This window comes from Pleuronectes platessa, chromosome 14 (assembly GCF_947347685.1).
Source record: "Pleuronectes platessa chromosome 14, fPlePla1.1, whole genome shotgun sequence".
NCBI lineage: Eukaryota > Metazoa > Chordata > Actinopteri > Pleuronectiformes > Pleuronectidae > Pleuronectes > Pleuronectes platessa.
The window spans coordinates 24635638-24653853 of NC_070639.1; the positions used below are offsets into that span (position 1 = coordinate 24635638).

The 18216-nt window shown below is 44.4% G+C and overlaps 2 protein-coding genes across 2 annotated transcripts in view; one reads left to right on the forward strand and one right to left on the reverse strand.

Annotated features, from left to right (window-relative positions):
• Positions 1-3104: 3104 nt before the first annotated feature.
• frzb (frizzled related protein) lies at positions 3105-13306 on the reverse strand. Its single transcript, XM_053440499.1, has 8 exons — positions 13087-13306; positions 6804-7052; positions 5047-5082; positions 4839-4898; positions 4603-4668; positions 4271-4475; positions 4055-4118; positions 3105-3889 (listed from the first exon to the last, which is right to left on the reverse strand). Exons 1-8 carry the CDS (start codon positions 13289-13291, stop codon positions 3830-3832), a joined length of 945 nt encoding a protein of 314 aa, XP_053296474.1. The 5' UTR covers positions 13292-13306; the 3' UTR covers positions 3105-3829.
• Positions 13307-18020: 4714 nt separating this feature from the next.
• LOC128456359 (dual specificity protein phosphatase 19-like) overlaps positions 18021-18216 on the forward strand; it is a 4095-nt gene continuing 3899 nt past the window's right edge. Inside the window, exon 1 of the mRNA XM_053440505.1 lies at positions 18021-18216. This exon is cut by the window's right edge and continues 27 nt beyond it. Within this exon, the coding sequence (XP_053296480.1) occupies positions 18021-18216 (196 nt within the window).

Here is an 18216-nt window from a genome sequence, read left to right on the forward strand (position 1 = left end):
TTGAGAACCTTTCAGCTCAAACATGAAAACTGTCTCTAAAGTTTTCAGTTCAACACGGAGCCGAGAGGCTCAAAGTGTCAACACACATTTAACATCTGAACTTACTTAGCAGAACTGGAAGATGATCTACAAGTGGGGTGGGATAAGATTGTGTTGTGGCTTGCCCAGGAGGATGAGCATGCTCCAACACAGACTGGTTTACCTGGATGACTCAGTCACTAATGAACACGCTCCCACAGTTCAACCTCAAGATGAAGTTGATGGACACAAACTGACCTGAGAGCATGCTTAGCACCAGAGTTTGTTCTGACATTGAATCTCGAAGAGAAATGTTCTGTTTCTCCGAGTAGATCCTTGACCGACAGTCTTACACTGACAGGAGCCCCCCCGGTACTCCAAGACACAAACACCTGGTTCAATGGGCTGGTAGAGAACACACAACTTAATAAACATCTACTAAGAAGTAACATTGAGGGATCTTAAGCTTCCACCATTTGCAAATTCTATGTGGTGTTACCGGAACAAAATGTGATGACTATTGAATAAGTTGGAACTGGCATGTAATCATTCTCCAACAACAAGGATATTTATTTATAATGCACATACACACAAGCAATATACCACTGAAAACAATGTGGTGCAATTTAATCTATTTCAACTTGATTTCATGTGAATATTTATGATAGAAGCCAGGCTTATGTAAACTTGCTCACACAAGGCTGCATTCATCTTCTCTTTTGCAGCAATATAAATAATTAATAGCGCACTATTTGCAGCTAGCCGTCCTCTACATGGAAGATTCAACAACGCAAAACAAACAGCACACTTTAAGAAACACTGCAAGTGATATAATACAACAAAATGACAGAAGAGGGCCTCTAGTTTATGGAGCCAATAACCTTCAAGTCATTACACCCGGATTGCACAGTACCAGTCAAACATATTGCATATTGCCAGAGAACAAAATAAAATAAAGAAACCAATAATCAAACCAGTTAATCAAAAAGAGACTAAATCTAAACAAGGCCTAATAATCTAAATGTGGGAAAAAACAGTGACCGTAAATAAGTCATTCGGGAAAAAAGAATTCCAAAGATGTCAGGATTTACATTTACAAAACATACAAACCTTTGTCTAAGGCTAATATTAATTTTATAAAATTAATTAATTACAAAGAACAAAACATTCAAATTGAATTACAAATATATCAAGAGCTATTAAAGGATACGCCTTACAGCTAAGTAATCACACACAAACACCACTGAACGATCAGTGATTTACACAAATGGGGTTTGGTGTTGTCCATTAGCATAGTTAGCATGAAGCTAACGCACACCGAGCGAGGCAACACACACAGGTTAAGCTAGCACCACGCTATGCTAATCGTACACAACACAGTGCAACTCACCGTTGATCACCAGTTGACCGGAGCTTGTCACTGGAGCTGTTCCATCAGTACAGACCCTCCCGAACCGGATGTTTATAGCTGAGCAACCGGACGTTGCTACACTTCCGGTGCGAGAAATCTATTTTTATATTATTTTTAAATAATTGAGACCTGGGTGACACTTTATTAAGAATTGGACCCGTTAAATATTTACTAAACTTATTTATTGACTGCACAAGTTTACACAATGAAGTGAAATTCACTTGGCTAACGTTAGTGGAACTGAGTGTGAGTCTGATCCAGAGTCAGAGCCACAAGGAGAGCTCAGTCTAAACTCATCCAACATGCTGATCCCCGTTCACACCAGCTGCTGCCACCTGCTCGTGGATCTACAGACTCTGACCAGGAGGCAGGACGTTGAGATGTTAGATCTCCTTCATCCCTGTGACCATCAGCCTCATTAACAGCAGGTCATCTTCACTCCCTCTGTACAGCTGCATTCTGGGTGATTTGATTCTCTGCTGGCTGTGCACTCACTGGCTCACAGGGATAATGACCTGCACCTTAAAAGTTTCCAAAGGACAACACATTGATCAATTAAAGACATTTACTTGTTAAGTAGAGTTTGTTGTTTTGTCTGAGTTAGAGTATTTCTTCTAACAGCACCTCTAACACTGACTGAATATTATAATTATAATTATATTTTGTCATATTCTAAGAGAAGAAATATTTCTTTTGGCAAGAAAGTTAAAATAAACAGTTAAAATAAACAGTAAGAATCTGAATCCGGTCTAAATATATATTTATAATAATAGCAGTAATTTTCTTCAGTTTATTTATGTTGTTTTTCCAAAGCTAGGCCCGAAGGTTCTGGCTCATGACGTCACTGTGCAGTCCCGTCCAGGCCAATGAGCGCATAGGGGGCGTGTCCTCGCTCAGGGCAGTGAAGAATAATAAAGGTTTAAGATGAAACTTGTTTAAAGTTTGTTTGTAGCCTCAAAACTTTAAACCGTTAGCGTGGTAATTCATGTCCAGCTGTCAATCAAACTCTTTATTAATGTCCAACATGTCAAACTACACATGTCAGGTGTTTCTCAGCTGAACTGACTTCATACACACGGATCTACAAGCTAATGAACCCTGGTACTTCTGTTTGTCCACTGCAGTACACTGTGTACACCAGTACTTTGTTGCTTGTGTATTACTGTGTATTACTGTGTATTACTGGTGGTGCTCTCCGCTCTATCGTGGTCGTTGCTCTGCTTCCTCCACAAGTTTAAACACAAGATGAAGTCGCTCCTTTTCCAAGATGGCAGCCGTTGATCATTTCAGTGGGATCACAACAGAGCCGCTGTGTAAAACAAGTTATTACACACAACCACTTCATTCCCTGCTGTGAATGTGTGTGTTTGTAAAGTTGTGTTTGTTATTATATTATAAAGTAGAGTTGAGTGTTTGTCATGTTGTGTCGATACCTCAGAATGACTTATTCTGTCACTTCTTATAGTTTGTGTTTAGAGAGAAGTTATTTATCTGCCCTGAAGATTTTAAAGTCAATTCTCTACATTTGTGGTTTATATATAAATTTGAATGATTTTCTTATTGCATGTTGTCTACTTGTTCTGGACAGAACGACCCGACCGAGTGGGTGTGTATGAAAGTTCATGTCTGGAAACATCTGAGGAGGTGGACGGAGAAACAAGCAGTGAAACTCAAAGACTGGTTCCTCTGGTTTATGTTGTAATTCACATGAACAGAACATATTAGATATAAAACATGTGACTGACACAGAATCCATGGAGGACAGGTCGGGGGGGCACGGATCTCTAACTCCCCTCTCAGAGACAGAGTGTCTCCCTTTGTGTCTCTGTCGGTTCGTCTCTTTGTAGTTGACGAAGACGGAGACGTGTCTTCTTCTCTGGTCCATGAATCCATCTCAGGCTCCATCACACTGAATCTGCTGCTCTGCCTCCTCGTGCTGCTCTATGACCGTGATTCTCCTTCCTTCCTGTCTGCAGGGTTCAGTTTGAGTTCAGGTCGTAGTTACAGACCCATCATCGTCGTCCAGTTGTCCATTTGAATGTCCTCCACCCCGATGCCATTAAAGACAGGGACCATGGAGCCAACATGGCCGCCACTGGGCTGTGCGTAGGTTTCGTACTACAGCTGAGAAGCTACACCACCGCTCTGTTCTTTATTGAGAGCTTTAGGTGTGGACACTAGTGCACACACACCACACACACACACACAAACACACACATACACACACAAACACACACAAACACACAGACAAACACACTAAATAATGTTTGTGCAAAGAAGATAAATGACAAAAATCAGATGATGAAGAGATAAACTACAGTCAGCTACAACAGGCTGTTATAGTGCAATATCTACACAGACACACACACACACACACACTCACACACACACATTCTGATCTCACTGGCGACCCCCGCGCTGACCTCCTCGACCCTTGCCATGGAGGATCTGATCCCATCTCTGCACAGAAACACAGGAAGTGGAGTCAATGGCAGGAGGCAACGTGACCATGGTGCAAATACAGTACAACTGTGTGTGTGTGTGTGTGTGTGTGTGTGTGTGTGTGTGTGTGTGTGTGTGTTTGTGTGTGTGTGTGTGTGTGTGTGTTCTGGATGTGAATCTCACCTTGATCTTCTTGCTCATTTTGTCCTTCCACCTCTGAGCGATGGAGCTGTCAATCAGAAGCAGCCTGCGACCACACAGACAGAAAAATGACATTATGCTTATTCAGCTCTTTTTAGGTGCATCACGGCCAAAGGATGTGTTGCATCGTCTGTTTCTGTCGTTCTATCACCTGCGAGTTGGTTAATGCAAATGAACGTTATCTGGAGAATGTCCTACCTGGACGTCTCCTCGTTCTCATAGCCCATAATGAGGTACTCCTCCCCAGGAGTCAGAGGAGGACACAGGCAGGAGGACGAGTAGTAGAGCGTCTGCGTCTCTCTGGGAATGTTGACCAAGGAAGACTTGAGCACCTCCTTCACCTCCACCACCGCTGTGGGCTCCAGACCCCGGTTCCTCACCTCCCGCACCCTGGCCCTGATAACTGAAGGAGAGTCGGCAGCGTGCAGACACACAACGGGACTCTTCAAAATAAAATCCTCAGCTCCTGCATGTGACACAGCACAGACGATGACTCAGGCTCTAAATGTTGAACCTGGAAAACGACTCACCGTAGTTGTAGTTGTTCCTCAGGTAGGTTTTCAAAACCATTCTGACGGTTTTACATTTGCAGCGATCTGCAGCAAAACACAGAAAACTGTTCGTGAGCACAAACTCACATGAAGGAAACATGCTGCCAGTTAGTTGTGATTACTGGACGTGGATCTGAACGTTATCTACAAGTTAAAAGCTCTTCATCAACCACGAGCTACCAACAGGATGAAGGACAGGAAGACGGACAGGCTACCTCTGTTCGGTCCTCTGCAGTGGAGGTTGTTGGAGTCCATTGGGAAGTCTGGACTGGATTCTGAGGACCAAACACAAAGGATCAGATGTTTAATGAACTGGTTTCTGGACTTTATGGGTTTTCAGATGCACAAAAACATTTGAGTGAGAAATAGACGGTTTCCAAAGACCGACTCGAGACGAAGAGAAGGTCAAAGGTCAGACCTCACCTGGATTACACCTGGCTGGGTCCTGGTGGTACGGATCTGCAGAGACACAGAGAAGATCAGTGTCGCCACAGAAAACACATCCTCTTGTTTCACACACTTTTCACACTGTACATTCCTCCTGGAAACAGGGAACAAAGAACAATCTGCTGCTGGAGAGGAGCGGCTCCTCCTCCTGGACGCAGCAGGAACCAGAAGGGCCACGGGAATGTTTCATCTGACAGAAGGAAGCCGGTCGGTCAGAGTCGTTGTTCACGTTGAGATACGACCGGACGTCAAAACAACACAACAACAAGAAGAAGATGAGTTCTGTGTTTTCTTCTTCTTCGACTGACGAGCTGTTGTTACCAGCGTCTTCCTCCCTGGTTTGGAACAATGACTGTGAATAATAATGGATTCCACGACAGCTACCACAAGGGAAACCATAACATTTGGCTGGCCCCCTGGTGGCCGGCTGCAGTATAGGTAGTACTCATCCATGTTGGCAGATTGGACATGGACAGAACCTCCAAAAATCAAAGTACACAACATATGAATAAATGGCAAAGATGGTTTCTGTCATTCCAGGTAGTTTTTTATCTCACTGTGCATCAGTTTGGTTTTAAGCAGTTATTTGATTTGATGAGGCGTCATGATTGACAGCTGAGACTGACTCCTGATTGGTTGGGCTGGTCTATGGGCGGGGCTTCGATACCACGGCTCCACCCTCTCTGACTCCAGAGGACGTCACCAGTGACAGGCGCCAGAGCCTTATGGGAGAAAACGTGTTGTCCATCTGTTTCTATATAAAGTCAACAGTACTCTTCATGTTCAGTCACCGATTGTCGCTCTTACATGACTTTTGTAAGTTATCTGTACTTTGACCTCTGTTTACAGTCCGATCACATGTTAACTTCAGGTGTAAACAAGGAGTTGTTTACATCCACTCCACTTTGTGACATGAAACCAACTCCTCGAGGCTCAGAGACTTCACCGGCTCCGTCCTGCTCCGACGAGCTGAGCTGAACCGTGGCTGCTGCAGATTTATGTTCCATCAGGAGACAAATGTCTTAAAGCAACATTCAGTCTGGAGTCCTGCTGAAAATCACAGGAACGGCTTCAACCATCCACCCTGACCGAACCTCAGCAAGTCAACAAATCACACCGAGGGAAAATCCCCAACCCCGCTGAGCCCAGTCGAGCTCGGGCGGCTCGCAGAAATGTACGTGGGTGTGTTGTTCTGGAGGTCGAGAGGATTCTGACGAGGCGTTTGCTTCTCTAACAGGACTCGCTGGGGCCGGCTCTGCCTAAAGGAGCAGAGGACAGTGAGGGCTTCATCGAGTGTAAAGCGAGTGGGAGGAGGTATCAAGGAGCTCTTTGAGAAAGTGGCTGGAAGTGAAGTCGGAGGGGAAATGAGTCAGGCTATCTGTTGGACAGGAAACAAGCCGAGAGGAGAAACATGATGGAAAACACTGAGCGAGCAGAGCAACAGTTTCCTGAGGCTCTGGGTTCTGAGGCCGGAGAAATGAAACCAGACGCTTTAGAGGAGAAAGAAGAAATAAAGAGGAGCTGACTTACTTCAGATCTGATCTGTGTGATTTAGGTTTTACATGAAATTTAATCACACAACCATAATTCACTTTTTAATAGGGATGTTGTAATTTCATGTTTTTTGTATTTTGTATTTGTAGGTTTATCATTGATATCAAACACTTCATAAATCTTGTATGTGGATGAGTCAATTTAAAACATGTGTGATGTGAATATAAAGCCGGCCTCACCGGGGCCCTCGGCCTTCACGATGGCCTCCGGGGAGATGCAGACGCCGCGGTCGTACAGCGGCAGCTCGCTGCAGGCCAGGCTGTCGGGCCAGCTGTGGTTGTACCGCTTCATCACCGGCTCGCAGCCGGACTTGGCGCGCTCGCACACCGCCTTGCAGGGTTTGATGGGCTCGTGCTGGAAGTCGATGGTGCAGATGGGAGCGTACATGGCGCACAGGAAGAAGAGCAGGTCCGGACTGCAGCCAGTACCTGAACACAGGAAACACCAGTTTGAGTCCCACTCAACTTTTTATACAAGGAAACAGAAACTATAATTATACTTGAGTTGAGGTTTTGAGAATGTTTTTCCATTTCTGGACATGTTGGTGGAAACACTGTCTGTGGGCAGCGGTTAACGTTAGAGACTCGGCCTGTGGGGGAGACGCCCGTCAGCTCCCATCATGCATTGCTCACTGAAGCATGTCATGGAGTTGTAAAGGGAAAGAATAATTCCGGATGCCTGCTGGTTCTGGAAGTTAAAGTCTTGTTCGTTTTCCCACAGACGGAGTTTCACTGTGAAACTCTCACAGAGACTCATTGATACAAAAGATTAACAACAGTCTGAGAAAAGATCTGCTTCTTCCAAACTCTGATCCTGTGGACGTCACTTCGGTCCGAAGCTTCATGGATTCAACAATAAAGAGCTTTTCAGAAATGACCACAGAGATTGTCCCGGTCAGACTTATTTCTACATCTTCATCTTCTTCCTCAGCTCCCTAATCGGTGTGGGGCAGTGTGGCCTAGGGGTTAGAGTGTTCGTTCTCCAACAAGAAAGTTGCCGGTTCAAACCCCACTCTTCCCCATCTGCATGCCGAAGTGTCCTTGGCAAGATGCTGAACCCCTAAATGGCCCCTCATAAATGTTGAGTGTTCTAATTGTAAGTCGCTTTGGACAAAAGCGTCAGTCACATGACATGTGATGTATCGACGGTGCGTTCAGGGACCTTCCTCACGCAGGACGTATGATGACTGCTGCTTCACACCGGACGGGACCAGAAAGAGCTCAGCCCGGTTTTTAGTTTGTTCTCCAGTGGACGACTGAGGTTTGGCTGCTCAGCTTCTCAGTGAACTCACAGAAATGTTCTGAACTTGTGACCGGAGGCTGCCTCCTGCTTTCTGGCCTGCACATCTTTCATTAGAACATTTTTCTGGTTAAAGCTTTTTGCTTTTCCACTTTCTCTCTCCGCTTCTCCGACCGCAGCCGAGCTCAGCGTTCAGCCAAGAACAGAGTCGGCATCACGGTAGAAGCCAATGAGCTTCTTAGATGTGGTTCTACTTTACAGGATCTTCACAGCAGATCTCCGTCCAGCTCCAAACAGCAACATCACTCAGTGCAGCGCATAACTTCACCAACAGTTTAAATTAAATCAAGCTGCAACTAATTTCACTCACTCATAGAAATCAGTCTTTTAAACACGTCTGAGTTTTCATCAACATCCATGAATTTATTCTTGTGGAAATCTGTGAAAACCTCAGAAAACAGGTTTCCAGCTGAATGTTGGAGACAAACTCTGGTTTTTAATAACTCCTGAGTCTTTTTAACTGATCTCAGTTCAGCTTCACTCTTCAACTATGGCTGATTGTGACAGTTTGTGACTCTCAGTCAGTTGTTCTCACAGGAGATGGAACCCACTCACCAGAGCTACACAGAAGAAGGACTCTGACAGCTCACAGTGAAATTCACTGGACACAAGGAACTGGGCAATATTTACTCTCCACAGACGTCAGGGTGAAGAAAATGAAACTGGAGACCTTTTTACAGTAAGAAGAAAAAGACTTGCACCGTTGAGATGATGGACGTGGAGCAGCAGAGTCTCAGCAGCGTTATTAGCTCAACTTATCAAACACACACAGAGGTGCTGAGATTCAGAATCGGCAGGAATGTAGAGACTTGGCAGAGAAAACACTCAGAGCTGATCTGATCCAAGTTTCCAGCTACTACCTAGAAACATAACTGGAATTATTCTGCTTCCTCCAAATGTTCTGTGAACACTTTAATCCAGAAAACCCGCAGAAGTAAATTCATGCTTTATCTCTCAAATCTCAGAGTATCAAAATAAAACCGACACGGTCGACAGAACGAGGGAAGAAGAGGAAAATGTTTTTATAATTACGATCTGTGTGTATGTGTGTGTATGAGTGTGTGTGTGTGTGTGTGTCTCTGTATTTCTGTGTGTGTGTATGAGTGTGTGTGTGTGTGTGTGTATGTGTGTGTGTGTGTGTGTGTGTGTGTGTGTGTGTGTGTGTGTGTGTGTATGTGTGTGTGTGTGTGTGTGTGTGTGTGTGTGTGTGTGTGTGTATGTGTGTGTGTGTGTGTGTGTGTGTGTGTGTGTGTGTGTGTGTGTGTATGTGTGTGTGTGTGTGTGTGTGTGTGTGTGTGTCTTTAATGATCAGCGGCCTCAGTGGAGTTGATTTGATTTTATTACCTTCTGGACTGAATGAAATCATAACTCGAGGTCTGGCAGCAGAGGAGCCGAGCGGCTCGTCCCTGATAATCAAGTAAAAAGAACTTTTCTTTGTGAGTCTAGTTTTGTTCGGTCGGTGTTGGTTCAGTTGTCGGTCGCTCCACTTTCCTTCAGATGAATCAACTCAACTGATCCTGGACGAACTGAACTTTGGTTCATTCGTGGTTCCCAGAGGATGAGCCCTCCTGGCTCTGGTTATTCAGACTTGTTCTCTCTAGTTCAATCCCCACTGACGAGTTGCAGACTTTGATAGCTTCACAAAACATTTTAGATTTACAGTGCGATGAGATAATACAGAAACCTTGGTCTTTGGTGCTAACGTTAGCGTGCTAGTGTTAGCATGCTCTCGATGAATATGGTAAAGATACCGAATGTGCTAAACATAATCACGTTAGCATGGTCAGTAATGCTGAGGTGGAGCCAGTTAGCCACGAGCATTGCTAATAGCTAGAGATGTTTTATTGAGTTCATGGAAAAAGTTAAAGATGATTTTCTAGTGAAAGAGAAACTTCCTTCCAGCCTCTCTGCTGCCGAGTGGAATCCTCTCTAACGGCTCTGATAACATTTTCCTTTCCAGTCGTTGTTCTGCCAGGAGAGTTCCAGCTCTGTGGTTGTGGATGTAGCTGTCGAGTCCAGAGGACAAAACCATTAATGTTCAGACACGTAAATCAGAGATGAAGAAAAGTTGAACATGAATCTGGAGTCAAGAAGAAAATCTACGTCGTAAAGGATTTGGCCTCTTGTTCTTCTTTTCGCTGGCGGAGGAGATGATGAAGATGAATTATGACTCAGTGATACAGCTGTTAGCTCTGCTCAGGCTTTCAGGTTTTTCCATAAGAATTATGACCAGTCATAAATCACTCTTTTCTTGGGCTTGTTACCATAAATAGATCTGCAGATAATTAAATATGAAAACACTGATTCAGGTTTTTTTGTCCTTCTTCCTCATCACTACATCATGTGGAAACTTTTTGAAGCGTGGAAAAGTCCACCCTGTTTAACATGGAAACCCCCACAGAGCCGAGCACCAGGATCCGGTGACCCCGGTGACCCCGGTGACCCGCGGCGTGGAGCTGACCTCAGGTGCGAGCAGCTCCGGGGGGGGGGGGGGGGCGGAGGAAACGAAACCATCTCACTCTGTTATTTCAGTGGATTCAGGAACAAGAGAGTTGTTCTTGGACATTTGTGACGTTCAGATAATCTTCTGCGATGAACGTCCTGTGATGTCTCCACAGCTCAGAGGAGACGCTGCAGGGCTGGAGGTCCACGGGAAGTAGCACTCGAATACACTCATCCAAACTAAGTACTTTAAACTATACACTCAGACTCATCCACACTAAGTACTTTAAACTATACACTCAGACTCATCCACAGTAAATACTTTAAACTATAACGAGAGCAGTCCTGGAAACGACTTGTATGTCCACACATGCTCTCATGTGAACCCCGTGTGACAGGCACACAGAAAGGGTCAGTAAAAACTTTATGGATTATTTGAGGCTTTGTTCACATCGATGTTTTCATTTCAAAAAGGATCTCTAAGTTATGATCCCTGTCCACACTTGCACAGCTGAAAACACAAGTCACATGATTCAGTGGGTGCAAAACTAAAGAGTCGATGTTTAACTGTGCTAATTTACCCAAATTAATTCAGATGGAGTTTTATTAATATTCATCAGTATTTTAACACCTGTGCTAAACAAACCCTGAAGCTTTTTCCAGCAAACTGGAACAAATTCCTGTGAAATGCCGAGATGTCAGCTCCTGACCGCAGAGCGACCTCGCTCGTGTTCCGAGTCTTTACGATCAGTCGCTGGTTAATTATGTAATAAAACGTGTAAATAAATGTTAAGGACAGAAACAGCTGGAGTTTGTAGGAGTTGGTATTTTAACTCCCAGCGTCTCTCTAGCGGCCTCGTCCCGACTCCACCAGCCAGTGTTTTCTTTTCTCTTCTTGAATAATGTAATCAGAGCGAAGGTTCTCACAGAATGTTTCCATGCTGGCTGAGTGAAGTGATGGTTGAAGTTTCCTGTGGCTCGGTCGGACCAGATCCAGAGATTTGATCCAGAGGTGCGGTGGAGCACGCCCACCTCTCGTCAGGGGGATTTACCACATACCTACTCAGAAACAGTCTCGGTGCAGATGTGGCAGCCGTGCTGCAGTCGCTCATGTTCAGAGGTGGCTGGTTCAAATGAGAACTGGATCAAACATCCTCATAAATCTACTGTAGTTAACAACGTCTCATACACAAGTTTATTATAAATGCTAAAAAATGTTATTTTCTTTGGGCCACAGCAGCACTTTCATTCAACCATAAATGAGACGGCTTGATTTCATGTCTCTTTACTTAGATGCAGCAGATCTGTTATAACTGATTCACTTTAAGAGAATTAACATTTGCATTTGATTACAAATCAAACAAACTCAAATCAGATGAAATACTCAACAACAAATGTTGTTGGATCTACAGATTATTCTTGTAAATCACAGCGTGACCTCATGACTGCTGAGCGAGTTCAAGTCATTCGAATCTGAAGTTATGTGGTTCTGAATTTGTCTGGAGGAGATTAGAGCTCGTTTGTTTCTCTCAGTGGTGAAAGATATTTGATTTTATTCTCTGAAGCAAACACAACTCAAGCTGAGGTTCTGAAACCTGAGCTCGAGTCTGAATAATTCAGAGCCTCACGATGAACAAAGACGTCCTCATGAAAACTGGGGCCTGGTTTGTTCTGGTTATTATTCAGAGGAACAGAGGAACCATCCCTGAAACTACAGTAAATATACATATTCATACTTTCTCTATTCAAATCATCTCTTGTTATTGAACCAATTCTGTTCACGTTTGAAGAAGAGCATCAGAATCACTGAGTGTTTGATGCAGAAGCTGAATTGCCAGTTTCATCGTCTCTATAGAATATGACACGCCCACTGATGTCATCATAAAGTTTCTCCCTCTTTTTATTACTGATGGTTGATATTTAAATCTCCCCCTGTTTCTCCAGCTTCTTTCTGTCTCACTTTCATTTCCTTCGTCTCTTTCTTTCAACCAAAGCAGGGATTCCAGTCGTCTGATGATCTCATGATCGTTTTGATTCTTTGTTTGGTTTGTAAAACATCTCAAACGTGTGGAATCACAGTCGCATGACATTTTTACATTTCTCAATATTCAGTTTATAATTTAAAGAAACAGAGAAATGCAGCAAAACATGAAATCTGAGAAGATGCAACATTGAAATATTAAGAATCTTTTACTAATTTATAATGATTATTGAAACAGTTGCTGATTCATTTTGATTTTTAAATCACTCAATCAAATTTAAAACTTATCTGTTTTAGGTGTCATTAATAAACTCCTGGTTGTCTTTATCAATGTGGAAGAGGCAGTTTAATTACATCATTAGATAATTAACAAAGAACACTTTCACACATTTATATTTAGGAAACTCAAACCAACTAATTCCGTGCTTAAAAAAATACTTATTTATACTTTTTACCGAGGCTACTTATTCTTAATGATTTATTGATCCAGAGTTTGATAATTTTACATTTAACAGATTTGTGTCTTTTACCATAAAGAAAACAGGATTCAGGAAAACATTTTGATTTATGATTTGAGATTATTTGACAGATAAAACATTATGAACTGTGAAGTTAAATAAAAACAATAAATGACACTGACATAGATAAATATAATAATATATATAAATAATATAATCTGTCAGTTAATTCCAGAGTCCATTAGAGGCTTGAGAAGCTGTGTAATGAAAGTGGTCACTCACCCAGCAGCCCCTCGAACTGCTCGATGGCCAGTACCGCGTTGTCCTGGGTGCTGTGGTGGAGGTGGTTCGGCATCTTCGTCATGTTCCAGGGCATCGACCGGCACAGCGGGATTCGAACCGACTCACAGGAAGCGGCGCGGACCGCAGCCGGCCACAGAGCACAGGAGGCGGCCAGCAGAGCCACGGAGAGTCCCGGGGAGAACATGACGGAGCTCCGGTCTCAGATAGATCCAACCGGGGGTCTGAGAGAGAGACTTTAACATGGGGGGGGGGGGGGGAGAGAGAGAGAGAGGAGAGGGACAGAGAGAGAGAGAGAGAGAGCGAGAGAGAGAGAGACTATAACATGGAGAGGGGGGGAGAGAGAGGAGAGGGACAGAGAGAGAGAGAGAGAGAGACTATAACATGGAGAGGTGGGGAGAGAGAGGAGAGAGAGAGAGAGAGAGAGAGAGAGAGAGAGAGAGAGAGACTGACTTTAATGGCTTTCTTATTCACACTTTCACCTCCTCCTTCTTTCCCTTATTCTCTCCCTCTATCAGTCTGTCTCTCCTCCTCCTTCTCTCCTCTTCCTTCTCCTCTATCCTTTCCTCGCTCCTTCTCTCCTCCCCCTCGCTCCTCCTCTCTCCCTCCTTCTCCTCCTCATCCCTCCTTCAGATAGATTCCTTTTAGATGAAAAGTCAACAGAGGTAAATCTCACAGATGTGTGTTTCATTACATCTCATGAAATCACATTCATACAACACAGTTACAGTTACTACAAGGAAGTACTCGAGTATTATCAGTACTTTGCATTTGGTGATATTGTGACAAGTTATTGATATGAACAAAAGAAATGGATTCTGTCCTCATTGGGAGATGTTGGTTTTTCTCTTCAATGTTATAAAGTTTTGTTATTTGTGGCTTTTTAAATAAAGTTGAACGTCTTCGTCCAGAGACGAGGACAAAACCTCCCAGAGAAAAACACTGACAACTTCCTGAGGACAGCGGTGGACTCAGCTGCTTCTTCAACGTGAGATGTCTCGTCACTAGCTGAAGCCATGTCAATCAATCATTCATAAATCAATCAATCAATCAATCAATCAATCAATCAATCAATCAATCAATCAATCACATGTTATTGGTCTCACAGATGTTAACAAGGATCAACTTCCTGTTCTTAACTCAACAAGAGTCAAACTACAGAGAAACTTAGTGATCAGTGAATAAGCTCAGTCCCATGTGAGGATCCTCTCCAGGACACACACATGCTGATGGAACTGAACACAACAACACAACAACACATCAACACAACAACAGGATTCAGTGCATGAGAAGAACCAGTTCCTCTGGTCGCTGCACAAACACAATGAATCCTGGGATATGTTGTTCACACGCAGGAGTCTGAGTTCCTGTAGAGAGCATCTGATTCTACAGCGTCAGGCGAAGGCTCCTGATTGGTCCACACGATGAAGTTCAGCTGCTGAATGACATTAAACTGGAGACTACATCTCCCAGCATGCCCTGCAGGAGCCTGTGTGTCTGCATCTGATGGTAAAACAGCTTAAAGGGGACATATTATGAAAATTCAACTTTTGTGGTGCTTCTACATGTTAATGTTGGTATCTGGCATGTCTACCGTCCCGAAAACTCTGGAAAGAAACAACTCAAGCGATTTGTTGTGGTTCCTCTGTGTCAGAAACGATTCACTAGAGTGCGTCCAATGGGATTACGACCGAAATAAACGTCATAGTCACATCATGCCCATGTAGGGAGTCTCGCTACATGGCCTGGGACGAGCGAGCTAACGCTAGCGTTAGATCGCAAGCTAACACTAGCCGGGTTCCACCGGCCCGGTTAGCTCGCGAGCTAACGCTATCCGCGGAGCCGGGCTCGCGAGCCTGGCTCCCCTAAATCCCTAGGGCCCCCCCCCCCCGGCTAGGGGCTCCCCCCGGCTAGTGTTAGCTCGCAAACTCAAAACAGGTCAATCTGAGGAGGTCTGTTTTAAATGATCCTTGTGGTATTTTGACAAAAATATGTTACAGACATTTCATTAAGATCCCAAGGAACCATATCAACTGTGGTGAAATGGGCATAATATGTTTCCTTTAAATAAAATGAACACGTTGTCAAATCACTCCAGTTCAACCAGTGAACAAAGGTGTGAACCAATCAGTGAGCTGACAGGTCCTGATGTCACTGGTTCTCTGGCAGATGTTGACCTCTGACCCCGGCGAGCTTGTTGCATTAGCAGCTCCGTTATTGGTCCAATGTAGCTGAATGTGACACTGCAAAAAGCAACTGTGTGTGTGTGTGTGTGTGTGTGTGTCACAGCAGTAATGGTTGTCAGATGTTGTAGGGCCTTCCCATGTTATGGTTGAGTTCCAGCCAACACACACACAAACACACACACACACACACACACTCACACACACACACACACACACACACACACACACACACACCCACACCCACCCACACACACACACACACACACACACACACACACACGTACACACACACACACACACACACACACTGGGTTTTCTGACTCATGGATCAACATGCAGAAAACTGAGTCAGCACTTTCTCCTCCATCCCTCCTTTCTTTCGTTCTCTCCATTCTCATGATTTAATCGCTGTGAGTGTGTTTGTGTTTCTGACCCAAAAAACTCTTGGCAGGAAAATCTTCACACGCCAAACACATGTGCTCGCAAACACGCACACACACTTGCACGCAGGCAGACAAACACGCACACATACACAAACATTTTTACTTCATTTCTGGGGAACAGAATATAAATTTACCATAACCACTACCTAACGAACCCTCACTCACACCATAACCTGAACTGATCTCTGACCAGTTCCAGTCAGTGTGAAGACTCGTCCTGGTCGTGGTGTCTTCACAAAGTGAACGTACGTAAACAACTGAAACAGACACACAACCAGGTCCAGCTGACTGACCCACTTCCCAACACAACCCGTTAAATAAACCTTTCTCTTAACCTTAACTTAGTTATGACTCCCCCCCCCCCCCCCCCCACTCCCTGACCAGGCTCAACCAGTACCAGCCTGACCCTCTGGTTTCTGTGGGACCTCGTTGTGTTTGGTGGTTTTTATCTCACGTGTTTGAATCTCTCTGAAACATTTATTTTGAAAAGTAACATAAATCTTTACAGTCTCTCTTATTCTCCATCTCCTTGTTTCCTTCCTTCCCCTCGTCTCTCCCAGAGAAACAAATAAACTTCTGAAACCTGACCCCCCCCCCCCCCCCCCTCTCTCTCTCCTTCTCTCTCCCCCCCACCCCTCTCTCTCTCTGTGTGGAAATATTCGTGGAAACTGCTAGAATCTTTTCCAACATAAATAAGAGTCCAGCTGTACACACACACACACACACACGCACACCCACACACACACATACACACACATAGAGACACACACACACTCACACACACACATACATAGACACACACACACACACACACACACACACACACACACACACACACACATTCACTCTTGTTAATTAACAGAATTCATAATGTGAGATGATCTTTATCAGCTGCAGTTTGGTCACCAGCTGATTGAAGCCGGGCTGTGGCTCCATCTAGTGGAAAGAACAGGAACAACATCAGCTAACAATAATCCCAGTCATACTTTGTCTCACTAAACCTTTAGAAGTTTCTCACAGACGACAATGCAATTCTAAATTAAACATTTGAAATAAATATTGTGTTCAATGTGTGTAAACTGTTTTGTAATCGATGGCTGCTACTTTCACCCTTTCTACACAATGAGGTAAAGGTTCACACATTCCTGCAGCTCTGCACCTGCTTCACAGAAACGACGACATGGACTTCTACTGAAGCTGCTGGAAGGATGTGGTGCGGGTCAGGAAGAGACTCATTGAGTTCTGGAGGGGATCTGGATCAGAGGGTTGTGTGTGTAGGGCTTGATGTGTCACTGCTCTGCAGCTTCACTGACTGACTGACGGACAGGAGGCTTCATGTTACACAGCAGCAGTGTGTCCCCTCCAGCTGAGTCGCTCCAGTTCACAGTTCAGCCTCTCACCTGAGGAACAGACGACACAACTGGACCTGTTCTGGACCCGGTTCTGTCGGTGGCTGAGTCTTGGTCTTTAACCAGGACTGGACTGGATCTCCTCGTCGCTCTGGTTTCTGGAGTTTAAACTGGACGAACTGTCCTCAGCTGAACCAGAGTCGGACCAGAACTGATCATCTGAACAAACAGGTTTTTATCAAGAGAACTGATTATGAATTGACCAAAACCTCTATCAAGAGAAAAAGATTGATTATATGAGTGAAATACTATAAACTCTTCTTTATGGACAGAGTGACACTTAAAACATTTTATAAATCTGAGGTGTTAAACCTCCACACTGTGTTTACATAATGCATAAGTATTATATTCATATATATATATATTGTACTCTTGCTAAATTGCTAATGATGAAAAGGATATGTTTTTGAAAATGACTTTCTGACCATGTGACTCCTGCAGTGAATCTTCCTCCTGTCATGAACATGTTCAGCTTGGTTCCAGTTTGAAGGTAAAACCTGAGGATCAGGATTCAGAACAGTGACGTGACAAAGAAGCCAAACGGACACTTATCAAATATCAATTATAATTATTTATAACTCGTTCATGCTTTGGGACAATTCTTAAACCGAAACTGAAGAAGCAAACATTTAGATTTGTGCTGAGATTTAGATGTTGGTGTCTGTTCGATGTCTGAGTGATGGACGGACTTTCTTCCTCAGTCTCTTCTGCTTCACTTCACCTCAACAGACTCTGAGACAGGCAGACATTTGTCATGTAATGACCACTTGTTGCTGCAGGGGGCGCTGGTGTCGCTGCTCAGCAAAGGGTACATCGTGTTGCTTCCACCTTTCAGGCTCCCTGCGGCCCGGTCCCGCTCGGTCCAGTCCTGCCTGGTCATGCAGTCCCTGACTGAGGAGATCCAGAGCTTCTCTCGGACGCGGCTGAGGAAGCAGTGCACACGCGTGACGTCACTGAGCGGCCGCCGCATCATCGAGACCTGGAAGGGTTCGACCATCACTGTGGTGGAAGACCCCGCCCCCCCAGAGAAGATGCTGGGGTACGTCCCGGACACGTCCTGGGACCTGCAGGTTG